Source organism: Amphiprion ocellaris, chromosome 17 (assembly GCF_022539595.1).
Source record: "Amphiprion ocellaris isolate individual 3 ecotype Okinawa chromosome 17, ASM2253959v1, whole genome shotgun sequence".
Classification (NCBI taxonomy): Eukaryota; Metazoa; Chordata; class Actinopteri; family Pomacentridae; genus Amphiprion; species Amphiprion ocellaris.
Window position 1 is genome coordinate 32,142,602 of NC_072782.1, and position 12,205 is coordinate 32,154,806.

General features: G+C 40.1%; 1 protein-coding gene across 1 annotated transcript; it reads right to left on the reverse strand.

Annotated features, from left to right (window-relative positions):
• Positions 1 to 1,306: 1,306 nt before the first annotated feature.
• On the reverse strand, positions 1,307 to 3,429 carry ier5l (immediate early response 5-like). The gene has a single exon (XM_023265295.3). The coding sequence runs from the start codon at positions 3,314 to 3,316 to the stop codon at positions 2,459 to 2,461; it is 858 nt and encodes a 285-aa protein (XP_023121063.1). The 5' UTR covers positions 3,317 to 3,429; the 3' UTR covers positions 1,307 to 2,458.
• Positions 3,430 to 12,205: the final 8,776 nt, after the last annotated feature.

Consider the following 12,205-nt stretch of genomic DNA (forward strand, 5'->3'; position numbering starts at 1 on the left):
TAATATGCTGTATTAGCCGACTCTACCCCTAGCTGACAAGCTAATTAGGCTGGGTTTATGCTAAACTAATGGCATTGTGTCATGTTAGCCTGCTCTAGCACTCGCTAAGCAGTTGAGTTTATGCTAAGCTAATATTATACTATATTAGCTTGCTGTAGCATTAGCTAAGCAGCTGAGTTTATGTTAAACTGATAATGTTATGCTACAGTAAGTTGTTGTAGCACCAGCTAACAAGCTAACTAGCTGAGTTTATGCTAAACTAAAATTGTTATACTATACAGGGCTTTCTGTAGCACTAGCTAACCAGCTGGGTTTTGTTATACAATAATGCAATGCTATATTACACACTGTAGCACTAATTAACTAGCTTTGTTTATGTCAAGCGAATAACATTATGCTATTTAGCATACTGTAGTACTAGCTAACTAGCCATATTTATGCTATTTAATAACATTATGCTCTATTATCTTGCTGTAGCATTAGCTAACCAGCTGAGTGTATGATTTAACTAATAATGTTATAGTATGTTAGCTTGTTGTAACACTAGCTAACTAGCTAAGTTTATGTTAAGCTAACAATGGTATGCTACAGTAGCTTGGTGTAGCACCAGCTAACAAGCTAACTAGCTGAGCTTATGTTAAGCTAACAATGGTATGGTACAATAGCTTGGTGTAGCACCAGCTAACAAATTAACTAGCTGAGTTTATGTTAAGCTAACAATGGTATGCTACAGTAGCTTGGTGTAGCACCAGCTAACAAGCTAACTAGCTGAGTCAGTACTAAACTAATGTTATGCTATATTAGCTTGCTGTAGCATTAGCTGACCAGCTTCTCACTACTTTAGGCTAATCATTCCTGCTGATTTTTTTTTCACATTATTTGTGTAATTAATTGAAGTAATAATAATACAATAAAGTTATAATTTTTGTCCAACAGACCATTTAGTTTTATATTTTCTGGCAATTATCAATCTAAAAAAATCAGTGTATTATCTAACTTTACTGAAGCAGTTAAAGTCACATTTTTTAATCATATATATTGTGTGTATGTTGTGCTGTTTGTGTGAAATAAACTAAACTACACACAATCACATGAATACATATTTGATTATTTCAAAATAAAATGTCCTGTAAACATTTAAAAACATGAGAAACCGTGCTCATTTTTAACAATTATATAATTATAAAGCAGCAGTAAATGATTCATAATAAACTTTACATCATGTTTAGGTTCATTCTAAGTGTATTAAAGTGTGAATATGTCGATAATAAAATGTTGAAATCAAACCTGCAGTGAAACAAGACAGTAAAGGATTTTCATTTTTTATTAAGATTATAAACTTTTACCAAATATCTTTTCTTGAACAGTTTTACCCGGTGATATACAATTTGTTAAGCACAAAAATACAAGAATAACAACAAAATATGTCGAGAATGGCTGAATACTCTCTTTATTTTGGTACACATAGTGCTCATAAAGCTAACGCATGGATTCTCAGGATACTTATGGCTGACGACGCCTTTTTAAAACAAAAGGACTCGGATCATTCTTTCTTTTAGTTGTTTTTTTTTACAAAGTGGAACTCACAAACTGGAATCATGAACCGCCGTGAAAAGACCACGATTAAGAAACAAACGGATGTTAAACGACCCACGTGGAACATCCCAGAACCCCAACGAGTCCACCAACCTCCCAACGGTGTGCAAGGACCACAAACATTCAGTCACTTCCTACGTTCAGGTCGTCAGCTAGCCGCAGATAGCTTCGGATTTAAGGCAATGGAAGTTTGATCCACCGTCAAGATGTTCCTCCAGAAACCACGTCGCAACGCATGGCACCAACTCTGTCCTTTAAAACTGCTCATTTTATAAATAGCTTTTTCTGTTTTTCCTGCAAAAATAAAGTGGATTTTTAGACACCAGGAAAGGGAGACCGGCCTCGGCTGGAACGCCTTTAGCTCCTCCAATCGGAAGCGAGCGTCAGTGATGTCACTTTTTCTAAGACACAGGTGTGCTTTGAGATATCAACAACTTTTAATTTGACAGGTTCCTTCACCCTTTGAGGCGCAACATGGGTCAAAAGTGACTCAAATGCAGTGGAAAATGGGTATCAAAGGGTTATAGAGCCCGTTTCAGCCAATCAGAGAGCAGATTGGTGGTGGGACAAAGATGTGGAGCTTCACCAGATGTTCTGGAGATGTGAAGCATCATCTCCAGAACAAAGATGTCTCCAGAACAAAGATGTGAAGCATCACCTCCAGAACATCTGCTCAGATGTTCTGGAGGTGATGCTTCACATGTTTGGTCCACCAGCTCCGTGGAGAAGTTCTGCTGCCAATATTTAGCTCAAAGTGCAACAACAAGAAGCAAAATTTCCACAGATTACTGTTAGGTTTCCTCCAGGTCACAACTTCCTGTTTGCGTCCGAGCCGAGCCGGTCTCCGGGACTAGGTGTCGGGTCAGAACGCCACTATGGCCCGGGTCCAGGCGCCCAGACTGGCCAGAGCCTGCTTGCTACAGATCTGCTCCAGGTCCGCCTGTCGGCTCAGCAGCCCCGAAAACCCCGAACCGAAGATGGAGATCAGGTTGGAGATGTTGGAAGTGTCCGTGTAGTCCGAGAACGAGCAGTCCTCCCGTTTGGCCCGTTTGCGGGTAAAATCCGGAACCTCGTCCAGGTCCGAGACGCAGCAGCCGAACTCCACCTTCCGCTTCTTGGCGGCGGACTGTCCGGTGGGAGCGCAGCAGCAGTCCTGGTGCAGGAAGCCGTTCTCCACCGTGGTCACCACATGCGTGTCCAGGTCCAGCACGGTGGTTTTGTTGCAGTGCGCGCCGCCGCCGCTGCCGGTGAACGGGTCGCACGGAGCCGCCGGTGGAGCCTCCATGCAGCAGCTCCGGTAGTAGGAGGGCTCCGGGTCTTTACCGACGTCCTCCAGCGGGCAGCAGCCGGACACAGCGCTCCCCGTCCGGCAGAGCGCCGCTGGCTGCGCCGCGCCTCGCTGGAGCGCAGCGCCGCAGACGGAGCTCTCCTCCCCGCGGCTCCGCTCCTCCTCGTCCGCCTCCTCCGCGTCCAGGTCCAGCGGGTTGAGCTCCTGGATCTCGTTGCAGACCGTCATCACCTCCTCGTACTGCTGCATCCGGTAGATCTCCGCGTATTTCTCCTTGATGTAGACCTGCCGCGCGTTCCGCAGCACGTAGGACACCAGCAGGTTCTTGTGCAGCTTGATGCCGCCGCGCTGCGTCCTGGAGTTGTGGATCTTCATCAGGGAGATGGAGATGAGGCTCTGCGCGTCCACGCCGCCCTCCATGCCGCCGATCATGCTCGTCTGTGGGCTATCTGAGCGCGGCTGTCGGAGGATTCAGCTTCAGTTCAGCTCCGTGGAGGAACATTGGTTCAGATCCTCCTCCTGCTGCAGCCAGCAATCATTTGCAGATGCCCTCAAACCAGAAGCTATTTATAGTGCAGCAGGAGAGCCCGCCCCCTCCGCCACAGCAGCCAATCAGCTGCCGAGGATCCGCTGAGTGACAGACGGGCGTCCTGGAAATATGTCCGTCTGCTCCAATCAGCGTCCGGCGGTTCCTCTGTTCTATTCAAATTCCAGCCAGGCCGTCGGACAGGAATGTCCTCATTCTGCTGCCTGGAGCTCCCAGAAAGCAGCAGAGTTCCGAGCAGAGCCTCAGATTCTTCCAGCTCGGAAGAATCTGCAAGAAAAAGAAGCAACAACATGGAATTTACCTGCATTTTCACAAAAAACTCACTCCAACACTGAAACAGACAAGCTTAGAAACAAACAGAAGTAAATAAATCACATTCTAACAGCAGAAAAACTCCAAAATACTCCCATAAAAAGCAAATAAACTGTGATTTATCGTCACACGATGAATTAAAACAGCTAAAACTGTATATTTTGAGTAGAAAACGAGTGTTTCTAAGCAGATCTGTGCTGATTCTGTCAGTCAGAGGAGGAATGTTGGAGGTTGAACAGAATGACAGTGAGTTCAGAAGGAAATAAAACCCGAGAAACGTCTGAAAACTTCAGCTTTAGATGCAGTATTCTGCTTTTATTGAATCAAACTGTGGGATTCGTGGCTTTAAGGTTGAGAATTACCCTTCAGACGCTGCAGAAAGGTCTGGAGGTCTGTTGGTCATCCAGGTGGGGACACTGTTCCCCTCCAGATTCAGCAAAACCTGAAACCTAATGAGGAGCTCAGGATCTGAAGGCAGCAACGTTCAGAAACCAGAGTGATTCTCTGAAAGCATCCAGTCGGGTTTAGTCACTCTGAGTGGGCAGATAAAGGAATAGAACAGCGGCTCTGCAGTAATCAGCCTCAGCAGATAAATATAGAGCCGACTGGAGCTCAGCAGCAGAGTTTTCCTGCATTTTCATCATGCAGAATCTAAAGACCGATGCAGAAATACCTGCTGGCCACTAGATGGAGGCTCCCAAAACTCTCAAAAAGCCGGTTTTAACTCTACACGGGACGTTTCTAGAAGAATCTGAGCCCAATTCCATTAAATTTCATTTATATAAAACACCAACACAGAATATGTGGCATTTCAAGGTGCTTCACATAAATGTTAAGCAGAAAAACCTCAACAGGTCCAGAACTTTCCTCAGAATTAGGCTCAGTTGGACATCTGCCTCGTCCAGTCGGGGTGAGGTTAAAGGGAAAGCAGACAGATTACGGACAGGAAGGATCAAGACTTTAAAGGTCAGCATGTACAGTTTGCCTGCATTTCTGTGGATGCGACTGATGCAGCATCTGAAAAATGATGCATGGGACATTTCTAGAAGAATATCAGCTCAGTTCCATTCGATTTAAGATAAAACGCCAAATATGTCATCTCAAGGCCCCCTCCATAAAAACCCAACTAAATCCTCGACTTTCTTTGGATTAAGTGTGATGGATAAAGCAGCTAAGTGTGGACTGCAGAGCTGGTTCCGGTAGCCTTAGAGATCTGCCTCACTTTGTCAGAGTGAGGTTAAAGTGTAAGCAGAAAGCAGGTCGGTGTGCAGAGTTTTCCTGTATTTTTATGGAAGCAACTGATGCCAAGACATTTCTAGAAGAATTAGAGCTCAATTAAATTAATTTTTTCTATATGAAAAGCAGAAATTTGCATTTGTATGTCATTTGAAGCACCTCACATAAGATTTTATACAGAAAACAAAACAGATCCAAAATTTCAGTTGGATTCTGTTCAAGCAGCATTTGGTAGCAATGGAAAGGACAGAAAAAACCAAACCTTTAGCAGAAGCAGGCTCAGGTAGGGCAGATATCTGCCTCAACCGGTCAGAGTGAGGATAAAGGGAAAGTAGATGGAAATAGCTTAAATATAATTTTATATAGAAAACCCAACAAAATCCAAAATTTCCCTTAGATTCTGTTTAAGCAACATTTAGGAACAGTGGAAAGTACAAAAAAAATAAAATAAAATCTTTAGTAGAAGCAGGCTCAGGTAGGGCGAATATCTGCCTCACTCACTCAGTCAGAGTGAGGTTAAAGGAATAGCAGATAGATAACAGACAAACATAAGAAAATAATTAAGACTTCAGAGGCTGCTGAGGACATAAACTGCACATCAGATTCATGTAGAAACAGATTTAGAAACCCAAAACTCAAACTACAGCAAACAGAAGACAGGAAGTGGACTGTTTCTGGTGGAAATCTGAGGATTATTGTGTCATGGAAGCTAATAGAGAGTTGGTTTCTCAGCCCACTAGTGGACTAGATGGAGGTTTTCTGACTGTAGATGGCAGTGAGCAGGAACCCAAAGCAAAACCTTCACAGACTCTTGGCACAAAACCAGAACCTGAAATTGATTTTCCTCCTGAATATCCCCAACCACCGACAGTGTGACCCTAAGGGTAGATGAATACTCGAGTCTGGATGAGGGGAATCGGGCCTGTCGGTGGCCTCCACACATTGCTGATGGGTTCAGATGCTGGCCCTGAGTGCAGTAACCTGTGTTGAACCTGTAGAGGCCAGTGCAGCACTAGTTTTCTGCCCTGTGTCATTAGTGTTTTGCTACTCTTTTCCAAATTCCCCCTCTGAGGTGGGACTCGGCCTGCACAGCGCAACGACATGTTTATTTTCACGCAGGATCGAGCAGAAGCCGCGAGAGCGTGGAAGTGTTGCCGGATAACGCCGAGCTGAGCCGAGCCGAGCCGAGCCGAGCCGAGCCCAGGGATGCCTGGAAGACGAAATGTTCCCCGGGAATGATGAATGCATGACACACACTCATCTTTTCTTCCAGAGGAGGTAGCTGTTTGCAAAGAGGAGCTCAGCCAGGAGGCTGTGGTGGAGCAGATCTGCTTCTGCTTCATAGAGGAAGATCAGGGTTTGCTCCAGAAAGGCTGCAGAAGCTGGAATCACACAGAGAATGTGTTGCATATTCATGGAATGAGGGCAGCGCCTTTTGTTTTCAGCACTTCAGTGATGAATCTAAACTCAGATTCAACAACAGATGAAGAAAGAAGTTCAGAATGCAAGAAATAATGTTCTGCAGTAACACAGAAAGTGCTGCTGGTTCTGGTACTATGAAAGTCCCCAGTTACTAGAATCTGGACCACCAGGACCCTCCATATAATATAATATAATACATATGGTGCCTATAAAAAAGAGTTCACCCTGCTTGGAAGTTTTCCACTTTTATTGCTTTTCAAAATTGAATCACAATGAATTTGTCGAGCTTTTTTGACAAGACTTTACAAAAAAAGACTCAAAGAGATTTCCACAAAATGATGTCATATCATTAAAAATGTAAAATAAGTGATTGCATCAGTATTCACCTCCATTGGAAGTTTTCAGTTTAATTTCACTTTTTTTTATTAAGGATTTAAAAAAAAGACTCTTTCAAACAGATTTCTACAACATAATGCCAAATAATTCAAATATTATACACACCAACATAAAAATACCATCCCAAAAGTGAAGCACGGTGGTGGCAGCATCATGATTTGGCCTCTGGTCCAGCTGAAGACCAGTATTTGTGTGATTCAGTAGTACAATGACCCAAAAACATCCAAGTACACCAACTATGGACAGTTTTACAGTTTTGACTATTTCCTTCGTCTTTTTTGTTTGTTTTCTCCTGAAAAGTTAGTAGTCAGTAAAATTTAATGGGGGATTTCAGGTTGAGGTGCAACAAAATCCAGTGTCCAGATTTCATTAACCCTCCTGTTGTCCTCATTTACAGGCACCAAAAAATCTTGTTTCCTTGTCTGAAAAAAATCCAAAAATTCAGCAAAAAAATTCCCCAAATTTCCGAAAATTTGCAAAACCTTCAGGAAGAAAATTCCAATAATTCCTTAAAAGTTTCCCTTAAAAATTTTATAAAAAAAAAACAAAAAAACACCACAACAAAAAAGGATGACAGATAAAGTTTGTGTCAATTTGTTTTCTAATAATTTCTACGGTTGCACGTCACAGTTTATGTTGTTTTAATGTGGTTTTAAATTAATCTCGTGTTATTGAGGACCTGAATAAATTAAAAAAAACATGACTTTAGTTGGACTAATAGACTCCATTTGAACTGTTTTATTGATCATATTTAATGCATAAAAATGGGATTATTCCATGGTATAATCTAGGTTTTATATCATCTCTAGTATTTGATTTTACTGTATGCATGCTAACTAGGAGCTGATTTAATAAAAATAACGTCTCTTTAGTCAGACGGATAGAATCAAGTTTGTCTGATCAGTTTCTAATAAAAAAATAAAAAATACTGATCGGATCCATTAATGTTAAATTCCACGATCTGAGCCTCTTTTATTGCACTTACTTTAACTTTTGTCACTTCAGCATTTGTTGAACCAAGCTGTTTAGCACCGTCTGTGGTTGCTATGCTAAGCTAGGCTAGGCTAACCATGACAAAGCTGCTTTATATTGTTTTATTATGGTTTCGAAATAATCTCTAGTATTTAATTAAATTGAAAAACATCAGTTAAGTCAGACTGATAAAGTCTACAGAGAGATTCACCAAAAAGTGACTGACTTTAGCTGTTTTTACTTGTTCCAGGGGATAAGAAAAGAAGCATAATGTTAAAAATATTGAAATGTCCCATTAATGTTTTAACTTTTGTCACTTTAACATTTGTTGAACCAGGTTGTGTTTTATCACTGCCTGCGGTTGCTATGCTAAGCTAGGCTAGGCTTACCATGTCACTTTGTTATAATATGGTTTTAAAATAATCTCTAGTATTTCATTAAATGGAAAAACTGGAAAGTCTACAGAGAGAGTTACCTGATTTTAATTGTTCCATTTGCCTTTTTCAAAATCTTTAAACAAGTCATATTAATCAATCTCTGCATGTCGCTTTCAGAGGATAAGAAAATAACTCATCTTGAAAATATTGAACTTTATGCATAATTGGACTGTTGGAGCCTCTTTTATAACATTTGTGTTGCAGATTTTGGTGTTTTTCTTCTAATTAAGGTGTCGTACATCTGACCATCACTTAATGCATCTATATGTACTACTTCTATCCTTATGAACTCAGTCTGTATGTACTACTTCTGTCCTTATAAACTCAGTCTATATGTACTACTTCTATCCTTATGAACTCAGTCTATATGTACTACTTCTGTCCTTATAAACTCAGTCTATATGTACTACTTCTGTCCTTATAACCTCAGTCTATACGTACTATTTCTATCCTTATAAACTCAGTCTATATGTACTACTTCTGTCCTTATAACCTCAGTCTATACGTACTACTTCTATCCTTATAAACTCAGTCTATATGTACTACTTCTGTCCTTATAAACTCAGTCTATATGTACTACTTCTGTCCTTATAAACTCAGTCTATACGTACTACTTCTATCCTTATGAACTCAGTCTATATGTACTACTTCTATCCTTATAAACTCAGTCTATATGTACTACTTCTATCCTTATAAACTCAGTCTATATGTACTACTTCTGTCCTTATAACCTCAGTCTATATGTACTACTTCTATCCTTATGAACTCAGTCTATATGTACTACTTCTGTCCTTATAAACTCAGTCTATACGTACTACTTCTATCCTTATGAACTCAGTCTATACGTACTACTTCTATCCTTATAAACTCAGTCTATATGTACTACTTCTATCCTTATAAACTCAGTCTATATGTACTACTTCTGTCCTTATAAACTCAGTCTATACGTACTACTTCTATCCTTATAAACTCAGTCTATACGTACTACTTCTATCCTTATAAACTCAGTCTATATGTACTACTTCTGTCCTTATAAACTCAGTCTATATGTACTACTTCTGTCCTTATAAACTCAGTCTATACGTACTACTTCTATCCTTATAACCTCAGTCTATACGTACTACTTCTATCCTTATAAACTCAGTCTATATGTACTACTTCTGTCCTTATAAACTCAGTCTATATGTACTACTTCTGTCCTTATAACCTCAGTCTATACGTACGACTTCTATCCTTATAAACTCAGTCTATATGTACTACTTCTGTCCTTATAAACTCAGTCTATATGTACTACTTCTGTCCTTATAACCTCAGTCTATACGTACTACTTCTATCCTTATAAACTCAGTCTATACGTACTACTTCTATCCTTATGAACTCAGTCTATATGTACTACTTCTGTCCTTATAAACTCAGTCTATATGTACTACTTCTGTCCTTATAACCTCAGTCTATACGTACTACTTCTATCCTTATAAACTCAGTCTATATGTACTACTTCTATCCTTATAACCTCAGTCTATACGTACTACTTCTATCCTTATAAACTCAGTCTATATGTACTACTTCTATCCTTATAAACTCAGTCTATACGTACTACTTCTGTCCTTATAAACTCAGTCTATATGTACTACTTCTATCCTTATAAACTCAGTCTATACGTACTACTTCTATCCTTATAAACTCAGTCTATATGTACTACTTCTGTCCTTATAACCTCAGTCTATACGTACTACTTCTATCCTTATAAACTCAGTCTATATGTACTACTTCTGTCCTTATAACCTCAGTCTATACGTACTACTTCTATCCTTATAAACTCAGTCTATATGTACTACTTCTATCCTTATAAACTCAGTCTATATGTACTACTTCTGTCCTTATAAACTCAGTCTATATGTACTACTTCTATCCTTATAAACTCAGTCTATACGTACTACTTCTATCCTTATAAACTCAGTCTATATGTACTACTTCTGTCCTTATAAACTCAGTCTATACGTACTACTTCTGTCCTTATAAACTCAGTCTATATGTACTACTTCTGTCCTTATAAACTCAGTCTATACGTACTACTTCTATCCTTATAAACTCAGTCTATACGTACTACTTCTGTCCTTATAAACTCAGTCTATACGTACTACTTCTATCCTTATAAACTCAGTCTATACGTACTACTTCTATCCTTATAAACTCAGTCTATACGTACTACTTCTATCCTTATAAACTCAGTCTATATGTACTACTTCTGTCCTTATAACCTCAGTCTATACGTACTACTTCTATCCTTATAAACTCAGTCTATATGTACTACTTCTATCCTTATAAACTCAGTCTATATGTACTACTTCTGTCCTTATAAACTCAGTCTATATGTACTACTTCTATCCTTATAAACTCAGTCTATACGTACTACTTCTATCCTTATAAACTCAGTCTATATGTACTACTTCTGTCCTTATAAACTCAGTCTATACGTACTACTTCTGTCCTTATAAACTCAGTCTATATGTACTACTTCTGTCCTTATAAACTCAGTCTATATGTACTACTTCTATCCTTATAAACTCAGTCTATACGTACTACTTCTGTCCTTATAAACTCAGTCTATACGTACTACTTCTATCCTTATAAACTCAGTCTATATGTACTACTTCTGTCCTTATAACCTGAACCACACGTTCAGTTTATCCTATATATATTTTCAGAAAACCTGCTGCTTTCGTTCCATCCTCATGCCTCCTTTCTCTCCAAACATTCTTGGCTTCTACTGCGGCGTCTTTCTATTTTCAGTCTGTCCTCGTTGTATCTGCCCTCCCCGTCCTCCCACCCTCCGTTTTTACGTTCATCCCTCATCTTTTCAGCCTCGATGCTCGCTGCCTCTCCTTTTACCACTCCTCTGTGAGCTCTCTGGTTTTTCAGCCCTGGCTTTTCTTCATGTTTATTTCCCTCCCCATGCAGCACTGCAGCACAGTTGCAGGTTCAGCAGAGTAGACGCCGTTTTCTTCTCGGCTTCCTTTGCTTGCTCTGTCAGCAGTGAAGCATCAGTCCTGCATCCATACCTGCTTTTACCACTCCCCGTTCAAACTCCCGGCTGCTGCTCTTCCTACCAACACTTCCTCCAGCTTTGTTTGCCTCTCAGCAGATAAATTAGATTTTAAATTCCAAAGACTTTGCTGTGAAAACGAGGAGTGTGATGATTAATTGATGAAGACTTTCTCCCACGTCGAGGCTTGGGAGGGACGATCACGCCTGATTTCTCCACCCAGCGCTTTATGTCCATCAAGCTAAATATATCAGATGCTGCTGATTGGATTTTAATGAAGCTCTGGAGAACGATACGTGTCGCTGATTAACCTCAGGCCATAGAAGCAACACTTGATTTACTGAGCAGTGGATGTAATGTAGGACGCCCACAATGATAAAAGATACCCTATGTAATGTTTACTACGTACTGTACCACTATGCAGTAGGTCAGTTAATGCTGGAAGACATATTCATTGTTTGCTTGAAAGCAGCTGCCAATTACTGGAAATATAATTAGTGAAATCAATACTTACAAGGTCGGTTCAGCCAGATAATAAATAGAGTAAACATACATTTCACATACTTCTAGACATGCAGTACTTTTATATATACATGTAGATAGAAAATAAATAAACAAAAGAACTCCACTGAAATCAGTTTTAACATAATTTTCTAAATGTAGAGTATCTGTTTAACCAAACTTTTAGGTAGTTTATATCGTCTGTAGTAACATTTCTGAATCACTTTCAAAACAAAACAAGTCTAAGCTGAAAGCCGTCACATTAAAATATAGGCACGGCCACCAAGACACCCATGAGTCCTCTGAAGGAGAAAGAGACTAGAGAGGGAGGCCACCAAGACTCCTATGACTCCTCTGAAGGAGTTCCAGCTTCAGCAGCTGAGATGTTAGAAACTGTTCATCCAACAACTGTTGTCTGTTCTTCACCAGTCAAAGCTTTATGGAGACAAAGA

Coding starts and splice junctions, on each gene's coding strand:
- ier5l (XM_023265295.3), bottom strand. CDS start 3,316: ATGATCGGCGGCATGGAGGGCGGCGTGGACGCGCAGAGCCTCATCTCC.